At 48.7% G+C, this 26,537-nt stretch overlaps 1 protein-coding gene across 1 annotated transcript in view; it reads left to right on the top strand.

The window, feature by feature from the left end:
* LOC147120823 (protein-tyrosine kinase 2-beta-like) overlaps nucleotides 1–26,537 on the top strand; it is a 389,336-nt gene that overhangs the window by 135,973 nt on the left and 226,826 nt on the right. The window contains exons 8-9 of the mRNA XM_085978989.1: nucleotides 14,432–14,572; nucleotides 19,268–19,339. Coding sequence (XP_085835115.1) covers nucleotides 14,432–14,572; nucleotides 19,268–19,339 — 213 coding nt within the window. The remainder of the gene's footprint in view (nucleotides 1–14,431; nucleotides 14,573–19,267; nucleotides 19,340–26,537) is intronic.

Raw genomic sequence — 26,537 nt, 5'->3', positions numbered from 1 at the left:
CAAACACTCCCAGGGCAGGTACAGCACGGGTTAGATACGGAGTAAAGCTCCCTCTACGCTGGCCCATCAAACACTCCCGGGGCAGGTACAGCACGGGTTAGATACAGAGTAAAGCTCCCTCTACGCTGGCCCATCAAACACTCCCAGGGCAGGTACAGCACGGGTTAGATACAGAGTAAAGCTCCCTCTACGCTGGCCCATCAAACACTCCCAGGGCAGGTACAGCACGGGTTAGATACAGAGTAAAGCTCCCTCTACACTGTCCCATCAAACACTCCCAGGGCAGGTACAGCACGGGTTAGATACGGAGTAAAGCTCCCTCTACGCTGGCCCATCAAACACTCCCGGGGCAGGTACAGCACGGGTTAGATACAGAGTAAAGCTCCCTCTACGCTGGCCCATCAAACACTCCCAGGGCAGGTACAGCACGGGTTAGATACAGAGTAAAGCTCCCTCTACGCTGGCCCATCAAACACTCCCAGGGCAGGTACAGCACGGGTTAGATACAGAGTAAAGCTCCCTCTACACTGTCCCATCAAACACTCCCATTGCAGGTACAGCACGGGTTAGATACAATGGCCCAGAAATTCGGGTCGGGGGCTTCCCGCGGGTGTAAGCCCCCGACCTGCACTTACCTTGTGCACCAGCAGTTGAGCTGTAGGACCCCGTGGAATTCCGCTCCGGGGCCTGGCCCAGCTGCCAGCGTGCAGTGCTTGCGTGTCCCAGGGGCGCAGTTAGTGCGATGCGTCCCCTGGGATCACGTGAGCCATGGGCAGCCAATCGGAGGTGGGAAAAGCCCATTCATAAGATTGACAGGTTGACCTGTCAAAACTTATAAATACTACGGGCCCAAAATAGCAGCAAACCTTCAAATAATTTTTTTTTTAAATTACACTTTTTAAATAAACTATAAATTACATTAAATAACTATTTTAAACAATAATTTAAATTTTTGAAAAAAATAATTTTATCTTATAACGGGGCTAAAAATAAACTTACCTTGCTTTAAAGTATTTAAAAATAATAAACCTGTGGAAAAAATGTTTTAATTTTAATTAATTGACCACTTACCTTGCAAAAAGCAGGCCTTACGCCTGCTTTTTAAATGTGTAAATCCTGGAGGCTTACCCTCCCGGGAAAACGTGTAAAAAAAACCTAAGTTCAAAGCGCACGCGCAGCCTGCCCTGCGCGCGTGTTCGACCTCTGAACCACTTCGTTCAGAGGATCGGAAGTGCCGGTTTCCCGCGCACGCGCAGTGCATGCAAGAAACCGGCACTTCCATTCGGCCTACGGGTGAGTAGCCCGTGTGTACTCACCCGGAGAGAGCCAAATTTCTGGGCCTAGAGTAAAACGCCCTCTACACCGTCCCCCATCAAACACTCCCAGGAAAGGTACAGCACGACTTAGATACAGAGGAAAGCTCCCTTTACATTGTCCCATCAAACACTCACAGGGCAGGTACAGCACGGGGTTAGATACAGAGTAAAGCTCCCTCTACGCTGTCCCATCAAACACTCCCAGGGCAGGTACAGCAGGGGTTAGATACAGAGTAAAGCTCACTCTACACTGTCCCATCAAACACTCCTAGGGCAGGAACAGCATGGGTTTTTTACAGAGTAAAGCTCCCTCTACACTGTCCCATCAAACACACCCAGGGCAGGTACAGCACGGGTTAGATACAGAGTAAAGCTCCTTCTACACTGTCCCATCAAACACACCCAGGGCAGGTACAGCACGGGTTAGATACAGAGTAAAGCTCCCTCTACACTGTCCCATCAAACACTCCCAGGGCAGGTACAGCACAGGTTAGATACTGAGTAAAGCTCCCTCTACACTGTCCCATCAAACACTCCCAGGGCAGGTACAGCACGGGTTAGATACAGAGTAAAGCTCCCTCTACACTGTCCCATCAAACACTCCCAGGGCAGATACAGCACGGGTTAGATACAATGGCCCAGATATTCGGGCCGGGGCTTCCCACGGGTGTAAGCCCCCGACCTGCACTTACCTTGCGCGCCGGCAGTTGAGCTGTAGGGCCCCGTGGAATTCCGCTCCGGGGCCTGGCCCAGCTGCCAGCGTGCAGTGCTTGCGTGTCCCAGGGGCGTAGTTCGTGCGATGCGTCCCCTGGGATCACGTGAGCCATGGGCAGCCAATTGGAGGAGGGAAAAGCCCATTCATAAGATTGACAGGTAGACCTGTCAAAACTTATAAATACTACGGGCCCAAAATAGCAGTAAACCTTCAAATATTTTTTTTTTTTAAATCACACTTTTTAAATAAACTATAAATTACATTAAATAACTATTTTAAACAATAATTTAAATTTTTGAAAAAAGTAATTTTATCTTATAACGGGGCTAAAAATAAACTTACCTTGCTTTAAAGTATTTAAAAATAATAAACCTGTGGAAAAAATGTTTTAATTTTAATTAATTGACCACTTACCTTGCAAAAAGCAGGCCTTACGCCTGCTTTTTAAATGTGTAAATCCTGGAGGCTTACCCTCCCGGGAAAACCTGTAAAAAAAACCTAAGTTCAAAGCGCACGCGCAGCCTGCCCTGCGCGCGCGTTCGACCTCTGAACCTCTTCGTTCAGAGGGTCGGAAGTGCCGGTTTCCCGCGCACGCGCAGTGCATGCAAGAAACCGGCACTTCCATTCGGCCTACGGGTGACTAGCCCGTGTGTACTCACCCGGAGAGAGCCAAATTTCTGGGCCTAGAGTAAAGCGCCCTCTACACCGTCCCCATCAAACACTCCCAGGAAAGGTACAGCACGGGGTTAGATACGGAGTAAAGCTCCCTCTACACTGTCCCATCAAACACCCCCAGGGCAGGTACAGCACGGGTTAGATGCAGAGTAAAGCTCCCTCTAAACTGCCCCATCAAACACCCCCCGGGCAGGTACAGCATGGGTTAGATACAGAGTAAAGCTCCCTCTGCAATGTCCTGTCAAACACCCCCAGGGAAGGTACAGCACGGGTTAGATACAGAGTAAAGCTCCCTCTACACTGTCCCATCAAACACTCCCAGGGCAGGTACAGCACGGGTTAGATACAGAGTAAAACTCCCTCTACCCTGTCCCATCAAACACTCCCAGGGCAGGTACAGCGCGGGTTAGATACAGTGTAAAGCTCCCTCTACACGGTCCCATCAAACACTCCCTGGGCAGGTACAGCACGGGTTAGATACAGAGTAAATCTCCCTCTACACTGTCCCATCAAACACTCCCAGGGCAGGTACAGCCCGGGTTAGATACAGAGTAAAGCTCCCTCTACACTGTCTCCATCAAACACTCCCAGGGCAGGTACAGCACGGGTTCGATACAGAGTAAAGCTCCTTTTGGGCATTGTGCTCGACTGACATAGTGAACCAGGATTACAGACACAGACACGGGTCCATGGTATCTGTCAACCTGTCCATTCACTGAGAAAGTTTGGCCATGCAGGGGCTGAGAGCAATCTAACGTCTAGGAATTGTGTAGCACCCTGTTTGGGGCGATAACTTTTGCAGGAGCATAAAAGCATCACCAGGCGCCAGACAATTGATTCTGAATCCAACTTGCAGTTTAGCGCTCCGCGAGGGAAGTGAAGCACTAAACCAGGCCCTACCCCTTCCCTTACAGCGCTGAAGCGAGCGGGGGCGGGAGTGGCAGAGCGCTGAGCAATGTCCTGTGCAGCGCTGCCGGTTTTACAGGCTCTTTCCCTCCCATAAAGGTCAGGGCCAATGCTGCGGTCATTGAAGGCCGAGGCTGGGAATGGCCGTCGACGGCACCGGCGACACAATGCAGCCCCGAGCACTCTGAGAGCGCAGGGCTGATCAATCGCCCTGAGATCCATCTCATTGTACTACCTGACCACCACTGCCTTTAATTAGTGCTCTCCAAGCGGCCGGCCGAGGTGATAACACCTCCTGCAGCTGCTGGTTGGGGCGATAACGGGGCGCTGCGCACCGGAAGACTTCACTGCGTCCCAGAGATCGAGGCGGTAAATTTTAGCGGCAGCGCTAACCCGCCATGGAAGCTCGCGGCCGTCGGTAATATCACCGTGCCCGGCCAGTGAGCCCTTACCGCCCCATTATCGCCCCCCCACCCCGCAGGTACTAGCGGGAGGTGCAAAGGAGGCCAATTTCTCCCCCTAAATGGCATTTAGCTCCGTGAAGAGGGGCTCTTGCTGTCGTTGGCCAGGTGAAAGCGGCGAGTCTGTGAGAGTGAGCAATAGCAATCCCAGGCTCTTGCTGTGTACGGCATTCGCATCTGGTTAACTGAAGACTAGATTGCTGCTTGATGGGAGTAAGCACATTGGAGCAATGGTCTCTCTTTTGTTATTCTACTTTCTTTCCTCCCCCACCATTCTTCAACCTCTTCTTCGGTCTTTAAGTAAAGGCTGAGTGAAGGAAGGTCAGACAGAATGAAGTGCGCGGGCACCCACCTCTGCTTCCCCCTCCTGCAGATGTCGCCGCTCCCCTGGAGCTAATGCTTTGAACTCTCCCTTGCTTTCCTTTCCCTCCAGGTAGATGTTGCCGCTTCACTTCCTCCCCTTCCCTCGCCCTCCTCCTCCGATATGGAGAGCAAACAAACTTTGCTACTGTTGTCTCTCCTCCTCTCCAACTCCACAGCTCTTATCAAAGAAAGACTTGCATTTATATAGCACCTTTCACAACCTCAGGACGCTAGTTAGGCCACAGCTGGAATACTGTGTGCAGTTCTGGTCACCACACTATAGGAAGGATGTGATTGCATTGGAGAGGGTGCAGAGGAGATTCACCAGGATGTTACCTGGGCTGGAGCGCTTCAGCTATGAAGAGAGACTGGACAGACTGGGGTTGTTTTCCTTAGAGCAGAGAAGGCTTATGGGGGACCTGATTGAGGTGTACAAAATTATGAGGGGTATAGATAGGGTAGATAGAAAGGAACTTTTCCCCTTAGTAGAGGGGTCAATAACCAGGGGGGCATAGTTTCAAGGTAAGGGGCAGGAGGTTTAGAGGGGATTTGAGGAAAAACTTTTTCACCCAGAGGGTGGTTGGAATCTGGAACTCACTGCCTGAAAGGGTGGTAGAGGCAGGAACCCTCACAACATTCAAGAAGCATTTAGATGAGCACTGGAAATGCCATAGCATACAAGGCTACGGACCAAGTGCTGAAAAATGGGATTAGAATAGACAGGGCTTGATGGCCGGCGCAGACACGATGGGACGAAGGGCCTCTTTCTCTGCTGTATAACTCTATGGGCAGGATTTTCATTCAGGAGTCGGGTTGGAGGCGGAACTACAACTTTCGGGGTTGTAGTCCCGCCTCCATCGAGATGCGGCCAATCCACGCGATTTTAACTTGATTGACCTTGTTGAGCCTGCTGAGCGGGCTCAGCAGGCCAACTAAGGGCCACCCGGCAACAGGTGACGTCACAGACTGAAATTTCATCTGTCAAGAGGTTTTGACAGATGAAATATCAGTGTTTGAAGCTGTCAAACACTGACAGTCTTACTTCTAACCTGAGTCCTTCTCCACAGACTCAGTTAGAAATCTCTCCTGCACAGAAAGCTGCAGGCTGTCACTTTTGACAGTTCGCAGCCATTCTGCTTTCTGTGCCGGTGAGATGAGGGACTCCCGAGACCTAAAGGAAGGAAGGCTGAAAAGGTAAGAAAAGGTTATTTAAAATTCTTTAATCACTTTAGACACACCAAACACACTTACCTTTGCACTCATGCACACATCACTCACCTGAACACCGACATCTCGACCCCTCCAAGTCCTTCAACCCGACGGCCCGACTCCTCCAACTTGGCGTGGTTTGGAGCTGTCGGGAATCCCACACTTCAACCTTAAAAATAGGGATTAGGCTAAAAACTGCCTGTTGACTACCTGTTAACAGGCAGTTAATTGGCACTAATCCGTTTCCCGCCTCAGGTAGGCGGGTCCCAGTGCGGGGCGGGTACCTGCCTCCTTTGAAACTGGCATGGAGGCGGGTTTGGGTGCGGGATGGGCTCGGGAACCCTGATTTCGGGATTTTAACCCCTGCGTGGCTCCAATCCCGACTCCACGGCCCAATGAAAATCCTGCCCTATGACTCTATGTCCCAAAACGCTTTACAATGAAGTACTTTTGAAGTGCAGTCACTGTTGTAATGTAGGGAAATGCAGCAGTGAATTTGTGCACAGCAAGCTCCCACAAACAACAATGTGATAATGACCAGATATTGTGTTTTTAGTAATGTTGATTGAGGGATAAATATTGGCCAGGACACCGGGGAGAACTCCCCTGCTCCTCTTCAAAATAGTGCCATGGGATCTTTTATGTGCACCTGAGAGAGCAGATGGGGTCTCAGTTTAACATCTCATCCGACAGACGGCACCTCCAACAGTGCAGCACTCCCTCAGCACTGCACTGGGAGTGTCAGCCTGGATTATGGGCTCAGGTCTCCGGAGTGGGACTTGAACCCACGACCTTCGGACTCAGAGGCGAGGGTGCTGCCCACTTTTTTTTATTTTTTTATTTAATTATACTTTATTGAACATTAAGAACATTTACAACATCGTGATCATTACATTGTATGATACAAATCAATTCCACCGCCCTGCACAGCCATTCCGCCACCACATTTTAACATCAAAACCTGAAGTTTAATTTGTCACCTGTAACATATATTAATTGATTGTACTTTAAAAATTGGTTGTAAAATACTGTCCTTAAATTCCTTTCTGAATAAAACATCCACAGAGCCTTATAATGGTCTTTTAGCTTATATTTAAAATACTCTTTTAGATTGATTCTCCTCCCCTTAAAAAACAGAGCATTCCTTCTTTGCACAATCACGAATCTAGCCAAACTGAACATTAAATTAATTGCCGCTCCGCTAGACTCGGGCAGACTCTCCTGCAATCCCCATCTCAAAATTGAGTCCCACGGGATTCCCATTCTTGCTGTTCGGTCCCCACCCAGCAAAAAAGCTTCACACAACTGTCGAACATAGTACTTAAAGTCATTCAACTGCGGACATAACACCAGTAAATGGGACAGAGTCTCATCCTGTGTCCTACACATTGGGCAAGTTGCCGCCTCCACTCGTCCAATCTTGCACAAGACCGTCATGGTAAAAATCCGGTTATGAGCCAATTTGAAATCCAGTTCAATCCATTCTGGGCATTTAAAATTTGCCCACACTCCCTTCCAAATCCTGTTGAAGTCCAGCTGTGGGTATATACTCTGCCAAAACTCCTGACCAGCAGGTGTCTTGAATCTCCATTCTCTGAATACCTCATAGAAATCTCGAGTATTACAGTTGTCAAATTGGACCAACTCTCCCCCTTTCTCCAGTACAAAGCTTGGAAAAGCAGGACGCATTTTACTTCCTTTGGAGATTTCCGCATTTATTTCTTCCATCCAATCCTGTGGCATTGCCCTCACAATCTTCTCATACATGATTCCTATTGCTTTTCCTTCTACCTCCTGATCCTCCTCCCACACCATGTCCCTCACTATCCCTTCCGGCAACCAACCTGGAATCACCTCGTATAATACATCTTTCACCGATATAATCCCAGCTTTTATAAAAGCTTGATTAAATAAAACCTCTCCTTCGATGTTGACCCACCTGTTCAAAAATAAGGGCTGTTCTAAAAATTCCTCAGCCCCCTTGGGCATAAACTGCACACTTTTTAAAAATTGAGCCCAAGTCTCTACAACCCCCTTATAAAACCTAGGGAGAAGCTTAATCGATTTCAAAAACATATTATTGTATTCCATATACAATATCCCCTGCCCTCCTATCCCACTTTGTTTTAAAAAATGCTCAAAACAACTCTTCCAAAAACTTGAATTTGACTTCTGAAGAAATCTCTTCACCCATTTGATTCTAAAGGATTTTTTCTTCAAATCAATATCTGGGAAGTTGAGTCCTCCCTGTTTTCTCCGTCCAATGATGGTATTGTAAACCACCAAGGCTGGTTTCCCTTCCCATAAAAACCTCACACAAGCCTCTCGGATGGACTTTTCTGCCCACTCAGGAATATCCTCCACCGTCAATAAGTACCATAGCTTAGATAGCAGGAGAGCAGACACCACTGTCGCTCTTCCTTGCACTTTCAACCACCTTCTTTCCCATCTTCCCAAAATCTTTTAAATTTTCATAACCTTCGGTTCCCAATTTAATCGATCCACTTCTTCCGTCTTTCTTGCACCCCATATGCACCCCCAGAACTTCCAAAACCTCCACCACCTTAAAGGGACATTCCCCCAACCATTCCCCCCTACCCCTCCCTGCAACCAGGCATTGGGACTTACTATAATTCACTCTGGCACCTGAAGCTCTACAATATTCCTCCACTACCTCCATAGCTTTCCTCACTGACTCCCCATTTCTCAATGTTAAGGTTGTGTCATCTGCATATTGGTGTATCACCGACACCAGCCCGGAACTGGGTACCACAATCCCAACTACACCTTGTTTCTTTCGCATCATGTAACCTAATGGTTCTGCTACCAATGTGTACAGCAATGGGAACAGGGGACAACCCTGTCTCACTGATCTCTGTATCAGAAAATACTTGGATGAAAAACCATTACATTTAACACAGCTAAATATGTTTGAATAAAAAATCCTTATCCACTGAATGAAATTTTCCTTGAAACCAAATGCTTCCAAAACCTTCAATAAAAACTCATGAGAGACCCTATCAAAGGCTTTCTCTTGATCTATCTTTAATACATAAGCCTCCCTCCCACTCTCTTCCATGAGTTCTATCGCATCTCGGATTGAGACCACAGAGTCTGCGATGTCCTGGCCTATGACTCCATAGGACTGAGAGGGCCAAACTATCTCCGGTAACACCTCCTTCAAACGATTTGCCATAACCCTCGCCAAGATCTTATAATCCACATTTAATAGTGTGATGGGCCTCCAATTCTTCAGATCCCATCTATCCCCTTTATTTTTATAAGCTAAGTTTATGATACCTCTCCTCATAGATGGGGCCAGGCTTCCCTCAATTTTAATTTCCTTAAAAACTTCTAAGAGCAATGGACTTAAAATCTCGAAAAATTCCTTATAAAATTCTGCACTTAGTCCATTGGACCCTGGGCTTCCCCCCCCACCCCCTTCATTCCACTTATTGCTATTTTTATTTCCGCTAATCCTACTTCTTTATCACACATGCTTCTCTCATTCTCCTTTAAACCCTTTTCAATAAAAGCAGTAACCTTCTCCATCTCCAAATTGGAAATGTCTTCTTTTGTATATAGCTCTTGATAAAAGCTACTAGCTGCCTCCAAAATCTCCTCACTTTCATGAATGATCTTCTCCCCAACCTTCAACTCCTCAATTAACGATAATCTCTGTCGCAGCTTCTCTTGCTCAAGAAAATATCTAGTGCATCTTTCGCCCTCCAATGCATCTCTAGCCTTTGCACGGAGAATGGCCCCCTTGCATTTTTCAGCTTGCAATAATTCCCACTCTTCCTTTAGCACCCGGAACTTAGTCTCAGCTCCCTTATCCCCTCCGTCAACTGCTTTACAGACATCCGTAAACCTTTTGTTTATATTCTCTTCTCGATGCCGGTTAGCTGCCACCCTCTTTTTCCCATAACGTACCGAAAAGACTTTTACCTCATATTTGAAATTGTCCCACCAAACTCTTCTTTCTTTCAAGAACAAAAGTTCCTTCTGAGCATTCTTTATTATATTTTTAATCCCTTCTTTATAAGCACTTTCCTTCAGGTATTGATTGTTTAAAATCCACACCCCTGAACCGATCTTAACTCTGCTGTTCCTAATCCTAAGAACCAAAGCCGAGTGATCACTAAAAAATACTTTTTTATAATAAATCTCCATCACCTCCGAACTTAACCCTTCCCGCATTAACACAAAATCTATTCGGCTCTGTTTTAAAACATCACCCACCCAACCTGCTCTGGAGAACTCCCTTTTATGGGGTTCCGGTCCCTCCATAAGTCTCTCAAATTTAAATTTGCCATCATTTTTATAATCATCCCTCTGGAGTTATCCTCTTTAAAGGTCATCTGGGCTGAAATGTCCATCCAAGATAAAAATACATTAAAATCCCCCACTATACAAGGGTTTTCCACCTCTGCCACTTCAGTGAATAACCCCCGAAAAAACTCACGACGCTTGCAATGGTCGTTCGGTGCACAGATATTAAAGAGATCGCAATTAAATCCCTCCAATTTTACCCTTAGCCGTAAAAATCTACCCTCAGTGTCCTTGTCCACCAAGGCAACGTTCTCTTCTATGGACGGACTCACCAAAACAGCCACCCCTCTACGGTTATTGTTTGCACAACTTGCAAACACCTCTCCCTTCCAAACCTTCTGAACTCTTTCTAGAATATCCTCATCCCAAAAGGTTTCTTGCATTCTTGCAGACACAACAAGTCCGTGCCTTTAAAACCCTGCAACAACTGCTGCAATTTCTTCTCACCCCTCAGTCCATTCACATTGATCGAGACCAATGTAATCATGGCTCCAAATAAGGGAAGTATGCCCAATAATCTCCCCATCATTTAATCTCTGGCTCTTCCCTCCTCTCATGCTCCTTCTCAACTTTTCGGCCAGCTGTTGCTTTTTCCTGCAGCCTCCGGCTCTTTTTCCCCTCCTGTTTGACCCCTCCCTGCTGTTTCAGCCTCTTCCTTGCCTTAACTTTGGGCCCAGGAGCTGCCCTTTCTCCCTCCTTCTGCCCCTCACTAACCTTTCCCTTTCCACATGATGCCACCCCATCCCCGACTTCCATGTCTCTGTCCCCCTCTAATTCCTCACACTCAAGCTCTTCTGCAACCCCCTGTGCCTGCTCCCCGTCAGATACATAATCCTGCTCCCCGTCAGATACTTCATCTCCCATAGAGAGCCTTCCTGCTATCGCAGTTTCTCCCACTGTGCCGCCCCCTTCGACCACGTCGACAACAGCTCTCCGCCTTGCAGCTCCGCGCGATATGTCCCGACTCACCGCAATTGTAACAATACAAATCAGGACAGTTTCTCACGAGATGGTCATGTCCCAGACAATAGTAACACACCTTTACTTGGTTATCGTGCAGCACACGAAAGTATTGTACTCCTTCCAGTGTCTTGAACTTCATACTGTACGGCAAAGACCTCACCCCCTCTGGGAACCACACCTTTACATACCGGGTTCGGTCTGCTACCCGTGTTCCCGGATAGTACCTCCTCTTTATTTCGGAACAGATTTTAATATCCCACGACTCCAACTTTTTGCTCAGCACTTCGTCCTCGATGTACACAGGCAAGTTCAAAAATGAAACCACCACCTCCTCTGAATATAGCAGAGTCACCTCCAAGAATTTCTCCCCAACTTTCAGACTGAGCAGCAGCTTTTCCACCTCCTCACGGCCACTGACCGTCACCTCAAATCCCACATTTGGTTTTGGTCGGCAGGCAAAACAGCTTCGCTCACTACAGTCATCATAAACCGCCTGGATTATATCCCAGGCTCGAATCTTCTTATCTTCACATTTCACCACCACCGTATTTTCTTTACCAAACCTCCTGAGGTCCCAGCCCAAATCTTTGGGCCTCTTTTTTCCCCTTCCCGCCACAGTTTCTTCCCTAATAAAATTCCTCTTGGGAATATTGTCCTCTGAGGGGCCCGGCACTCTGGACCCCACAGCAGCCATCTGGCTGTTTTTTGTGGGCCAAAAAGGCCCTAAAACCTGAAAACAAAACCCCAAAACCCTCCACCAACTTTTTACAAAACTTCCTCCAACACCCAGCTGCAATTAGGCAACCAGTCACACCTGGCTCACTCCTAGCCCCTCCCACCTAGAGAGTGCTGCCCACTGAGCCACTCTATCAGCTCAACCAGCAGCAACAGCAACCTTCAAACACACCGACAGCTAACTCGACTCTCTTTGGCTACCAATCATCAATTGCAATCACTTAAACTGTAAGTGTCCCCTTTATAAAGGGGCACAAACAATAAGTTCCAAATGATAATAAAACTAATGGGGAAAGAAAAGTATTACATTTGAATTCTGTTCCCTGTATTCACTCTGCTGTCCAGTCGCCCTGCCCCCACTGATCGCGGAAAGCCCCCAGCGTGCCGGCGGGCACCGCCTGCTCCCTCTCCAGGGACACTCTCTTGTTACTCTAGAGAGTCTGGATGTAAAAGCAGCTACTTATTACCACACCAGTATGAGTGCTTATTCGGATCTAACCGACCCCAGCAAGCAAATGAGACTTGATGGGTCATCTGAAAACTTCGAATGAAACTTCATCAACTGAGGAACCAAAGGAATACGCAGGAGGAAGGCCTCAGCTGCTAAAATTTGGCTTTGATTAATCCAAGACAAGGGAAAGAGGTGGAAGAATGGCCCAGAAATTCGGGTCGGGGGCTTCCCGTGGGTGCAAGCCCCCGACCTGCACTTACCTGCCGCGCCGGCCGTTGAGCTGTGGGCCTGCGCGGGATTCCAATCCTGGGCCTCCTCCAACTGCCGGCGCGCAGTGCTTGCGTATCCCAGGGGCGCAGTTAGTTCGATGCGTCCCCTGGGATCATGTGGGCCATGGAGAGCCAATCGGAGCAGGGAATACTTCATTCATAAGTTTGACAGGAAGACCCGTTAAACCTATAAATACTATAAGCCCCAAAACATCACTAAATCTTCAAATAAATTTTTTTAAATCACATTTTTAAAATAACTATAAATTACATGAAATAACTATTTTAAACAATAATTTAAATTTTTGAAAAAATTAATTTTATTTTCTAACGGGGCTAAAGATAAACTTACCTTTCTTTAAAGTATTTAAAAATAATAAACCTGTGGAAAAAATGTTTTAATTTTAATTAATTCACCACTTACCTTGTAAAAAGCAGGCCTTGCGACTGCTTTTTAAATGTCTAACTTTCAAAACTGAGATGAGGAGAAACTTCTTCACTCAGAGGGTAGTAAATCTATGGAATTTGCTACCTCGAGAGCTGTGAAAGCTGCGACATTAAATACATTTAAAACGGAGATAGACAGTTTCCTAGTTGATAAGGGAATTAGGGGTTACGGGGAGAGGGCAGGGAAGTGGATGTGAGTCTAGGTTCGGATCAGCCATGATCCTATTGAATGGCGGAGCAGGCCCGAGGGGCTGTATGGCCTACTCCTGCTCCTACTTCTTATGTTCTTATGTTCTTATGGAGACTTACCCTCCCGGGAAAACCTGGGAAATAAAGTAAGTTCGATGCACACGCGCTGCCTCTCCTGCGCATGCGTTCCACCTCTTAACCCCTTCTTTCAGGGGAACAGAAGTGCCGGTTTCCCGCGCATGCGCAGTGCATGCATGAAACCGACACTTCCATTGGGCTTACGGGTGAGTACCCCGTGTGTACGCACCCTTGGAGACCCGAATTTCTGGGCCAATGTGTGACAATGAAGAAAGACTCGTCTTTCACAACCTCAGGATGTCCCAAAGCGCTTCACAGCCAATGAAGTACTTTTGAAGTGTAGTCACTGTTGTAATGTAGGAAAACACAGCAGTGAATTTGCGCACAGCAAGCTCCCACAAACAGCAATGATATAAATGTCCAGATAATCTGTTTTTAGTGATGTTGGTTTAGGGATAAATATTGTCCGGGACACCAGGGACAACTCTCTGCGCCTCTTCACGGAATCTTTTATGTCCACCTGAGAGGGCAGACGGAGCCTCGGTTTAACATCTCATCTAAAAAACAGCCCCTCCGACAGTGCGGCCCTCCGACAGTGCGGCCCTCCGACAGTGCGGCCCTCCTGCAGTACGGCCCTCCTGCAGTACGGCCCTCCGACAGTGCGCCCCTCCGACAGTGCGGCCCTCCTGCAGTACAGCCCTCCGACAGTGCGGCCCTCCGACAGTGCGGCCCTCCGACAGTGCGGCCCTCCTACAGTGCGGCCCTCCGACAGTGCGCCCCTCCGACAGTGCGGCCCTCCTGCAGTACAGCCCTCCGACAGTGCGGCCCTCCTGCAGTGCGGCCCTCCTGCAGTGCGGCCCTCCGACAGTGCGGCCCTCCGACAGTGCGGCCCTCCGACAGTGCGGCCCTCCGACAGTGCGCCCCTCCGACAGTGCGGCCCTCCGACAGTGCGGCCCTCCTGCAGTGCGGCCCTCCGACAGTGCGGCCCTCCGACAGTGCGGCCCTCCTGCAGTGCGGCCCTCCGACAGTGCGGCCCTCCGACAGTGCGGCCCTCCTGCAGTGCGGCCCTCCGACAGTGCGGCCCTCCGACAGTGCGGCCCTCCTGCAGTACGGAGGCGAGAGTGATATCACTGAGCCAAGACTGACATAGAAAAATAGGGGAACAATACACGTGAAAATATTGTTTTTCATATATTTAATATTACAAATTAGCTGTCAATGTTTTCAGAGTTTTAATATCTAGTTAGAATGTCAAGAGATTGCAGGTTACTTAGTGCAGCAATCAGCAGGCATCTGACCTTTCTCCTTCCTCCTCTTCACAGCCGAAGCACTTGCGTAAGCTCATCCAGCAGACCTTCCTCCAGTTTGGTAATCTGAAAGATGAGGAATGTATCAGCAAGTTTTTTGAAATCCTTCACACCGTCACCAACTTTGAAGAAGAACATTTCAAATGTGAATTGGGTGTAAGTGAATCTTGAATATTGCGCATGTTGAACTGTACGTTCTGCTTATCCTGTCCCACTGTGGAAATAACACCATCTTTCTGTGGGCAGCAAATGACAGCATTTAAAAATTTTTGATAAATACGGACCGCATTAAAAAAAATAAAACTCCCGACCTCACTTCTCTCATCTCTGCTCATGGCACTTACTGATGCTGGCCATTGTCCCAAAGGTAAAGGTGATCTTCAGTACCTCGCCTACATCTCCATTCTTCACACTCGAGCCTGAACAATGAGTGCCGTCAGCCTATTCCACTGCATGGACCATCACAGGCGAGGCCAGCGCTGTCTTTACCTGTTCTGTAGACTGATGGCCCCTTCCTTTAGGGGTCAGTGACAGAGCGTTGCTGGATTATTCCACTTCCTGTTGCTGCCTGGCCCGAGACTGTCTAACTGACCACAGGCCGGGGTAGGAAGCAGGGATTTTCCTGCTCTCTGTGGCCCAGTATCAGACCATTTATTCAGCAAGCTTACTCGGGGAGATGGAATGTGATTTTCTGTTTTAAAAGATAAACAATTTGGGGGTGAAATTTGTCTCGTGCATTTGGAAAAGAAATTGTAGCAGGATGTGAATGAGACCGCTGATTCGCCGCCGCCCTTTCTGCGCTACCGCCCAACACCAATTTCACCCCCTTTGCCGTCACTGTCCCGAGCCGAGGATGGGGACAGACATCGATCGGTGGCTAGTCAATCGATGTGGTGAATCAATTGAGTCGGACAAACTTCTCATGTGCAAGATGAAATACCCAATCCCTGCCCAAGCAGCCCCTCAGACCCAACATGAGCTGTCTGACTGAAGGACGTGCATGATGTTGGAACATTGCCCTGGAACTGAAACCCAGCTTCATTATCTGAGTTACGTGAATTCAGGAATGCTTCCCTCTCCCTCTCCCACTACCTCTCCCTTTTTCTATCTCATTCTCTCTGCAACATCTCTTCCCCCCTTTCTTTCCCTTCTCGCTGTCTCTTTCGCTTTCTATCCACCTTCTCTCTCCCCTTCTCTTTCTTTCTCTCTCTCTCTCTTTATCTGCCCCTTTCTCCCTCTCTCCCTCTCTCTTACTGCTATTCAAATGAAAATTCTGGAATCAAAAATTGAACGGTGTTTTCCCTCAATGGCAGCAATATGAATTTCCTCGTGGTTTCTCCCAATCAACTGGCCGAAGTTTGGCGCAAGCCATGTATCGGTAGGTAGCCGGCGTTCCCGCTGATCTTCCATTGAAGTTACAGCAGCCGTTCCGGAGAATCCAGGAGTAAACTCCCAGCACGGATATTTAATAGATGCTGGAATCAAGGTTGCACTCCAGCAGACAGTATCCATCCCCACCTGAGGCGATACCTTTGCGCAAGGAAAGTGAGGCAGGTTCAATGGCAAAATACTGCGGATGCTGGAAATCTGAAATAACAACAGAAGATGCTGGAAAAATTCAGCAGGCCAGGCAGCATCCGTGGAGAGAGAAATAGAGTCAACGTTTCAGGTCGAAACCCTTCGTCAGGACTGAAAAAGCACAGGAAATGAAACAGATTAAAAGGCCAGTTTGGGGGATGGGAGAGAACAAAAGAGAAGTGAAGAGACATTAAGAGGTATTCAAAACGAGACGAGATGGTGATAGGACTAGTAAAGAGACAAAAGACGGCTCTAGATTAGGTGTGAAATGCTCTGGCAGAATGGGAGACAGCTGCCATGTGGGAGAGAGAAATGGGGGGGAAAAAGGGCCAAAACAAAGGTGTGGATAAAAAATAAGTAAAAATGTAATGGGGGCCGAGATTCTGATCTGAAATTGTTGAACTCGATATTGAGTCCGGAAGGCTGTAAAGTGCCTAATCAGAAGATGAGGTGCTGTTCCTCGAACTTACACTGAGCTTCCGAGGAACAATGCAAAAGCCCGAGTACAGTGAGGTCTGAGTGGGAATGGGGCGGTGAATTGAAATAACAGGCGACCGGAAGCTCGGGGTCACCCTTACGGACTGAAAGGAGGTGTTCCGCAAAGCGGTCACCCAATCTGCGAGAGTGAGGCAGGCTTTGAATGAAATTACTGCTATCTCTTCACTCACTTCGAGATAAGTGTGGGAGGCGTGGAGAGCAGCGTCCTGAATACTGCTCCTATTAGTGGGAGGCTCTAGAGGGTCACACTCGGGGACAGCAAACATCTCCTGGGTCTATCTTTCCCATCCTTTCTTGCCTTTCTTTGTTTCATCGACCCACTGAACTGCCTTCTCTTGCCTCGACTAAGTTCCAAATCTGGCATCTTAGTTGTTCCACAGCCCCATCTTGTGTCTAGGCATCACCACTGCACAGTCAGCACACACACTTTCATACGGCAAAACTGTGAAGCCACACCCGCCTTGCTCACTCTGCCCATTGAGTCAGAAACTCTTGGGTTTAAGTCCCAGTCCAGAGACTTGGGCCTAGAAATTCACTTTGGGCCCGCCAGCTGGCGTGCGCCCAAAAGTTAGCGCTGAGCGCGGAGCCAGTTGCGCGCGTCAGATATTCAGTTTTTGCGCCCCAAGTCGGAACCGGGCGCTATTCCAGGGTGTGCCCGCCCCCGCTTGGGGCGCTGAAACTGAATTTCAGTGCTCTAGGCGCCGCTGCGCCACCCGCTGCGGAGCGGCAGGCTGCGGTACTGCAGGCCTCCTCCTTCTCTTAAGGGGGAGGTGCCTGCAACGGGGAGATCGCCGCTGGATAGTGCCGGCAAATGAGCCCGGCACCACGGAGAAGTGCCGGGTTTGCGGAAAGCAGCCGGCAATGCCGCGGGGGGGAGGGTGGAGGAGGCCGGGGAAGGAGGTGCGGGCAGGCGGCCGCCGAAAAAGCGGCCGGCCGCACCTCCACCTTAAAGCGCCCCACTAAGGCTACAGGACGGCCCCGTTTCCTGATCGCTGTTTGCGGCCGCTGCGGAAGAGGCGGCCGCAACTAAATATGGGGGTCGGGCCGGTATCGGGGCGGAACCGGGGCACTGCGCACACCGATGACATCATCGGTGCCGGCGCAGCGCTAACGGCTACCGCCGCCATTACCGCTGCGCTGAATATCAGCGCAAACTCCTCTATTGGCGCAGAAGCCCTCTTTGGGCGGTAACTGGCCGCAAAGCTGGCAGCGTCTTACTGAATTTCTAGGCCTTGAGCCCATAATCCAGGCTAACACTCCCAGTGCAGCACTGAGGGAGCGCCGCACTGTCGGAGGGGCAGTACTCAGGGAGCGCTGCACTGTCAGAGGGGCAGTACTGAGGGAGCGCTGCACTGTCAGAGGGGGAGGTACTGAGGGAGCGCCGCACTGTCGGAGGGGGCGGTACTGACGGAGAGCTGCACTGTCGGAGGGGCAGTACTGAGGGAGCGCTGCACTGTCGGAGGGGGCGGTACTGAGGGAGCGCCGCACTGTCGGAGGGGCAGTACTCAGGGAGCGCTGCACTGTCAGAGGGGCAGTACTGAGGGAGCGCTGCACTGTCAGAGGGGGCGGTACTGAGGGAGCGCCGCACTGTCGGAGGGGCAGTACTGACGGAGAGCTGCACTGTCGGAGGGGCAGTACTGAGGGAGCGCCGCACTGACGGAGGGGCAGTACTGAGGGAGCGCCGCACTGACGGAGGGGCAATACTGAGGGAGGGCCACACTGTCGGAGGGGCAGTACTGAGGGAGCGCCACACTGATGGAGGGGCAGTACTGAGGGAGTGCTGCACTGTCGGAGCGGCAGTATTGAGGGAGCGCTGCACTGTCGGAGGGGCAGTACTGAGGGAGTGCTGCACTGTCGGAGAGGCAGTACTGAGGGAGCGCCGCACTGTCGGAGGGTCAGTACTGAGGGAGCGCTGCGCTGTCGGTGGGGCAGAACTGAGGGAGTGCTGTGCTGTCAGAGGGGCAGTACTGAGGGAGTGCTGCACAGTTGGAGGGGCAGTACTGAGGGAGTGCTGCACTGTCGGAGGGGCAGTAATGAGGGAGCGCCGCACTGGTGGAGGGGCAGTACTGAGGGAGCACTGCACTGTCGGAGGGACAATACTGAGGGAGTGCTGCACTGTCGGAGGGGCAGTAATGAGGGAGCGCCGCACTGTCGGAGGGGCAGTACTGAGGGAGCACTGCACTGTCGGAGGGGCAATACTGAGGGAGTGCTGCACTGTCGTAGGGACAGCAATGAGGGAGTGCTGCACTGTCGGAGGGGCAGTACTGAGGGAGCGCTGCACTGTCGGAGGGGCTGTACTGAGGGTGTGCTGCACTGTCGGAGGGGCAGTACTGAGGGAGCACTGCACTGTCGGCGTGTAAGTGCTGAGGGAGCGCTGCACTGTCGGAGATGATGTCTTTTGATAGCGATGTTAGGAATGTTTGTTCTTTTCTTTGAGCAATGTTTCATGATAGAGTCTCACACCACACTGAAAGCTTCTAGTGCTCCGACTTTTCTTATTAAATAATCACACTGTTGTAGAGTTATTTGAATACCTTACATTCTAAATGTGTCCTTAACGCAGCCACCTTGCCCTCTGTTCAAGTCTCTCTTTACACCGTGCTCATTTCCATGACCATTGGACACCGCAGGGACTGGAGTGCATCATCACCCTGGCCAATCAAATTTTAATTAAGTTGTTAAGTTTCCTTTAATGTTTTATTAGTTACAGTTTATTTGTTTAAGTGCACCCAGTCAAAAGGTTACACCGTGCTCATTCTGCTCTCTGTCTTTCAGCAAGGCTGGACGATCACAGTCGAACTGGTGATTGGATGCCAGGGGATCGGCCAAGTGATCAGTAACGATGGAGTGAGTACACCAGACTGAATCATTGCATCCAGAGTCACAGAAACAGAACAAATGTTCAGGCAAGGAGAGATTGTCAGAGAATGAGAAATACGTAGAGTAACATTAGCTACCCTCCAATCCATGGGTACTGTTCCAGAGTAACCGAGACCGGGATTAAGTTACAGAGTAACAGAGACTGGGAGTGAGTTACAGAGTAACAGAGACTGGGATTAAGTTACAGAGTAACCGAGACCGGGATTAAGTTACAGAGTAACCGAGACCGGGAGTGAGTTACAGAGTAACAGAACATACATAAGAAGTAGGAGCAGGAGTAGGCCATACGGCCCCTCGGGCCTGCTCCGCCATTCAATAGGATCATGGCTGATCCGAACCTAGACTCACATCCACTTCCCTGCCCGCTCCCCGTAAACCCTAATTCCCTTATCAGCTAGGAAACTGTCTATCTCCGTTTTAAATTTATTTAATGTCGCAGCTTCCACAGCTCTCTGAGGTAGCAAATTCCATAGATTTACTACCCTCTGAGTGAAGAAGTTTCTCCTCATCTCAGTTTTGAAAGGGCAGCCCCTTATTCTAAGATTATGCCCCCTAGTTCTATTCTCACCCATCAGTGGAAACATCCTCACCGCATCCACCCGACCAAGCCCCCTCACAATCTTATATGTTTCGATAAGATCGCCTCTCATTCTTCTGAATTCCAATGAGTAGAGGCCCAACCTACTCAACCTTTCCTCATACGTCAACCTGGGAGTAGCAGCAACCGCATGTTACAAAACCTGTCCCGATTTGGGATTAAATTGATCCTTATCAGAAAGAACTGACATTTATTGTCGCTGTTACTAATGAAGGCTGGAGAATTCCTATTTATATGGACTTCCAGAAGGCATTTGATCATGTTCCACACAAGCGACTCTTAGAAAACATGAAAGTGCATGGATTTGGAGGCAACCTATTGACCTGGGTAGGGAATGGGTTAGGAGGTAGGAGACCGCGAGTAGGGATAATGGGCATGTACTCCCGTTGTCAGGATGTGACAGGTGTTGTCCCCCAGGGATCTGCACTGCAGTGTCAGCTTTTCACTGCATTTATCAGTGACTTGGATGAAGTAATAGAGAGCCGTATGTCTAAGTACGAAGCAAACTAATGGGGCTAAATGCCGACAAGTCCCCTGGACCCGATGGCCTGCATCCTAGGGTCTTAAAAGAAGTGGCTGCAGAGATAGTGGATGCGTTGATTGTAATCTACCAAAATTCCCTGGACTCTGGAGAGGTCCCAGCGGATTGGAAAACCGCAAATGTAACGCCACTATTCAAGAAAGGAGGGAGACAGAAAGCAGGAAACTATAGGCCAGTTAGCCTAACATCTGTCATTGGGAAAATGCTGGAATCCATTGTTAAGGAGGTAATAGCAGGACATTTAGAAAAACATAAGACAATCAAACAGAGACAACATGGTTTTATGAAAGGGAAATCAGGTTTGACAAATTTGCTGGAGTTCTTTGAGGATGTAACAAACAGGGTGGATAAAGGGAAACCAGTAGATGCAGTGTATTTGGATTTCCAGAAGGCATTCGATAAGGTGCCACATAAAAGGTTACTGCACAAGATAAGAGCTCACGGGGTTGGGGGTAATATATTAGCATGGATAGAGGATTGGCTAACTAACAGAAAACAGAGAGTCGGGATAAATGGGTCATTATCCGGTTGGCAACCAGTAGCTAGTGGGGTGCCACAGGGATCAGTGCTGGGGCCTCAACTATTTACAATCTATATTAATGACTTGGATGAAGGGACCGAGTGCACTGTAGCCAAATTTGCTGATGACACAAAGATAGGTGGGAAAGCAAGTTGTGAGGAGGACGCAGATTCTGCAAAGGGATATAGAGAGGTTCAGTGAGTGGGCAAAAAATTGGCAAATGGCGTATAATGTGGGAAAATGTGAGGTTATCCATTTTGGAAGGAAGAATGAAAAAGCAAATTATTATTTAAATGGAGTGAGACTACAGAACGCTGCGGTACAGAGGGATCGGGGGGTCCGAGTACATGAAACACAAAAAGTTAGCATGCAGGTACAGCAAGTAATTAGGAAGGCTAATGGAATGTTGGCCTTTATTGCAAGGGGGGTGGAGTATAAAAGTAGGGAAGCCTTGCTACAACTGTACAGGGCGTTGGTGAGACCACACCTGGAGTACTGCGTACAGTTTTGGTCTCCTTATTTAAGGAGGGATAAACTTGCATTGGAGGCAGTTCAGAGAAGGTTCACCAGGTTGATTCCTGAGATGAAAGGGTTGACGTATGACGAAAGGTTGAGCAGGTTGGGCCTATACTCATCGGAGTTTAGAAGAATGAGAGATGATCGTATTGAAACATATAAGATTCTGAGGGGGCTCGACAGGGTGGATGCTGAGAGGATGTTTCCGCTAGTGGGGGAATCTAGAACTAGGGGGCATAGTTTCAGAATAAGGGGTCGCCCATTTAAGACGGAGATGAGGAGGAATTTCTTCTCTCAGAGGGTCGTGAATCTTTGGAATTCTCTACCCCGGCGAGCTGTGAAGGCGGAGTCAGTGAATATATTCAAGGCGGAGATTGACAGACATTTGAACTACAGGGGAGTCGAGGGGTCTGGGGAGAGAGCGGGAAAGTGGAGTTGAGGCCAAGATTGGATCAGCCATGATCTCATTGAATGGTGGAGCAGGCTCAAGGGGCCAATTGGTCTAAACATAGAAACATAGAAGATAGGAGCAGGAGTAGGCCATTCGGCCCTTCGAGCCTGCTCCGCCATTCAACGAGATCATGGCTGATCATCCAAACCCTAGCACCCGGTCCCTACACTGACAGCCATCCCACCCAAGCCCTATCCCCGTAACCCCACGTATTTAATCCCCCTAACACTAAGGGTCAATTTTTTATCATGGCCAATCAACCTAACCCGCACATCTTTGGACTGTGGGAGGAAACTGGAGCACCCGGAGAAAACCCACGCAAACACGGGGAGAATGTGCAAACTCCACACAGACAGTCACCCGAGGCTGGATTTGAACCCGGGTCCCTGGCGCTGTGAGGCAACAGTGCTAACCACTATGCCACCGTGCTGCCCACCGTCCTGCTCCTGGTTCTTATGTAAGTTTTCTGCCGACACTAAGTTAGGTGGCACAATAATTCGTGTAGATGGGAGCAGGAAGCTGCAAAGGGACATTGATAGATTCAGTGAGTGGCCAAAATGGACAGATGGAGTTCAATGTGGGGAAGTGTGAGGTCATCCACTGTGGACCCAAGAATTTCTAAATAGCGAGAAGCTGGGAACTGTGGCGGAGCAGAGTTTTAGGGTCAGAATTCACTAAAAGCTCGTGGACAGGAGGGCTGGAATACAAAGGGCTGGAAGTCCTGTAGCCTCAGTACAGATCCCTGGGGGACACCACTAGTCACATCCTGCCAATTGGAGTACATACCCATTGTCCCTACTCACTGTCTCCTCCCTCCTACCCAATTCCCTACCAAGGCCAATAGATTGCATCCAATTCCATGCGCTTTTATTTCTGCTACAGTTTATATAAAGCTCTGGTCAGACCCCATCTGGACAGTGCATTCAGTTCTGGGCCCCGCTCCTCAGGAAGGAGATATTGGCCTTGGAGGGGGCAGTGCAGATTGACCAGAATGATCCTGGGGCTGAAAGGGTTAAATTACGAGGCCAGGTTGCACAGACTGGGCTTGTATTCCCTCGAGTTTAGAAGATTAAGGGGTGATCTGATCGAGGTGTTTAAGATGATTAAACAAGTTGATCGGGTAGATAGAGAGAAACTATTTCCTCTGGTGGGGGGAGTCCAGAACAAGGGGGCAGAACCTTACAATTAGAGCCAGACCGTTCAGGGGCGATGTCAGGAAGCACTTCTTCACACAAAGGGCGGTGGAAATCTGGAACTCTCTCCCCCAAAAAGCTGTTGAGGCTGGGGGGGTCAAATGAAAATTTCTAAACTGAGATCGGTAGGTTTTTGTTGGCCAAGGGTATTAAGGGTAACTGAACCAAAGCAGGTGAATGAGTTTGAAATACAGATCAACTGTGATCTAATTGAGTGGCGGAACAATTCGAGGGGCTGAATGGCCTCCTCCTGTTCCAATATTCCCGAGTATGGAGCACAGGGAAGTGATCGAGACTGGGAGTAAGTTCCAAGTTTTCCTATAGCAGGAGAGAACAGCTCAAACCACAAACAGTAATTCAATACAGATCGGAATTAAGTTGTCAGTCTCTCTTAGAGAGGGGGACAAGATTGTGATGTGGGAAATGGACATTTCACACTGATGCAGTTGGGGCTGCTAGTCTCAGCTTCTAGTCATGGCACGCTGTTGTGGTAAGGTGAAGACATCTTTACTCTGTATCTGTGTTTGGGACCTGGCCTTGATGGACAGTCAAGATGGAGCTTTACTCCTTGCCCACCTCACCAAGGTTGTACCTCACCTGGGAATGCTTGATGCCAACATTGGGTTTTAAGAACACTGTGATCGAAGAAGCCGTATACCATATAAAGGAAATGATCAAAGGATGAATCTTTAACCCCTTCACCCCTGGAGATTTACTGTCCTCTGCCAAGACCACAGTTATTGCCCATCCCTAATTTGCCTGAGTGGATTCAGAGTCAACCACGTAATGTGGACTGGAGTCACATGTGGACCACACCAGGCAGAGATGGCAGGTTCCCTTCCCTGAAAGACATTATTGAACCAGTTCGGTTTTTATGGCAATTCACCAGCTTTCATGGTTCATTTGTGTGGTGCCATTTGTCAACCTCTGGATTGTTAGTCCAGTACCAGAACCACTGGATTGTTAGTCCAGTACCAGAACCACTGGATTGTTAGTCCAGTACCAGAACCACTGGATTGTTAGTCTAGTACCAGAACCACTGGATTGTTAGTCCAGTATCAGAACCACTGGATTGTTAGTTCAGTACCAGAACCTCTGGATTGTTAGTCCCGTACTAGAACCACTGGATTGTTAGTTCAGTACCAGAACCTCTGGATTGTTAGTCCCGTACCAGAACCACTGGATTGTTAGTTCAGTACCAGAACCTCTGGATTGTTAGTCCAGTACCAGAACCTCTGGATTGTTAGTCCAGTACCAGAACCACTGGATTGTTAGTTCAGTACCAGAACCTCTGGATTGTTAGTCCCGTACCAGAACCACTGGATTGTTAGTTCAGTACCAGAACCTCTGGATTGTTAGTCCAGTACCAGAACCACTGGATTGTTAGTTCAGTACCAGAACCTCTGGATTGTTAGTCCCGTACCAGAACCACTGGATTGTTAGTCCAGTACCAGAACCTCTAGATTGTTAGACAAGTACCAGAACCTCTGGATTGTTAGTCCAGTACCAGAACCACTGGATTGTTAGTTCAGTACCAGAACCTCTGGATTGTTAGTCCAGTACCAGAACTACTGGATTGTTAATCCAGTACCAGAACCACTGGATTGTTAGTCCAGTACCAGAACCACTGGATTGTTAGTCCCGTACCAGAACCACTGGATTGTTAGTCCAGTACCAGAACCTCTAGGTTGTTAGTCCAATACCAGAACCACTAGATTGTTAGACAAGTACCAGAACCTCTGGATTGTTAGTCCAGTACCAGAACCTCTGGATTGTTAATCCAGTACCAGAACCACTGGATTGTTAGTCCAGTACCAGAACCACTGGATTGTTAGTCCAGTACCAGAACCACTGGATTGTTAGTCCAGTACCAGAACCACTGGATTGTTAGTCCAGTACCAGAACCACTGGATTGTTAGTCCAGTACCAGAACCACTGGATTGTTAGTCCCGTACCAGAACCACTGGATTGTTAGTCCAGTACCAGAACCACTGGATTGTTAATCCAGTACCAGAACCACTGGATTGTTAGTCCCGTACCAGAACCACTGGATTGTTAGTCCAGTACCAGAACCACTGGATTGTTAGTCCCATACCAGAACCACTGGATTGTTAGTCCAGTACCAGAACCACTGGATTGTTAATCCAGTACCAGAACCACTGGATTGTTAGTCCCGTACCAGAACCACTGGATTGTTAGTCCAGTACCAGAACCACTGGATTGTTAGTCCAGTACCAGAACCACTGGATTGTTAGTCCAGTACCAGAACCACTGGATTGTTAGTCCAGTACCAGAACCACTGGATTGTTAGTCCAGTACCAGAACCACTGGATTGTTAGTCCCGTACCAGAACCACTGGATTGTTAGTCCAGTACCAGAACCACTGGATTGTTAGTCCAGTACCAGAACCACTGGATTGTTAGTCCAGTACCAGAACCACTGGATTGTTAGTCCAGTACCAGAACCACTGGATTGTTAGTCCAGTACCAGAACCACTGGATTGTTAGTCCAGTACCAGAACCACTGGGCTACCACACTCAGATTTATTAGCTGCCTAATAGTTAAGCTCACTTGAATCGTCTTCCATTAAATAATTCAAAATATATCGAGCACTGCACAAGCAATGGACGCAGTACTGACGGAGTTAACCACTTCTCACCAAGTCATTGAAGATTGAACCAGACATCAACGTTTTGAATTCATATTTCTTAATGTACTAATGATATCATGATTAACACCATCTTAAAACTCAACATTAAAGAATTCACAAGCTACTCTAGCATGTGTTATTAACCAGCAGAATTAGAAACCGTACGAGCTTAAAGGCAACTACCTCGGCACCAGCTGGGCTTTACAGAGCCAAGCAAAGTGCTCATTGCCTAAGATTGACATGAAGTTGGCAAGGCTATTTCAGGTTAGCATCCTTATATAGCTGACCAGTTAATCGCGTTGGATAATGAGTCTACCATGTATCCCTAAAGTCTACTTCAGTATATTGCTGCCATGCTCATAGTTTTGACAGTATAACTGCAGGCTCTTGTGCAGCATCATCCTCTTAAGTTGGACACAGTTGACTTGACTTTCTTGCCTCCCTACGTTCATTATTGCCTCGGGCACACCAGCTGGGAATCGCGAGCAGTAGCTGCAGGATTTCTTCCGACATCCGCTGTCTCCTGGGATTTCTGCCTCCTGCAGGTTCTATTCTCGGACCAGCCCAGCAGGAGGTGTGCCCGAGAGCAGGTCTGGAATGACCTGAGGTGCCGAGGCTGTAATCTGTGCAGGAGACGCCAGAATTTCACCAAAAGCTGATCCCATGACATGGCATGGCACGCCATGGTGCGGTGTG

Source organism: Somniosus microcephalus, chromosome 3 (assembly GCF_052327205.1).
Source record: "Somniosus microcephalus isolate GS21.2 chromosome 3, FLI_Smic_1.0, whole genome shotgun sequence".
Taxonomy (NCBI): domain Eukaryota; kingdom Metazoa; phylum Chordata; class Chondrichthyes; order Squaliformes; family Somniosidae; genus Somniosus; species Somniosus microcephalus.
Note: the sequence above shows the minus strand (reverse complement) of the source record. Positions and strands in the feature narration are given on the sequence as shown.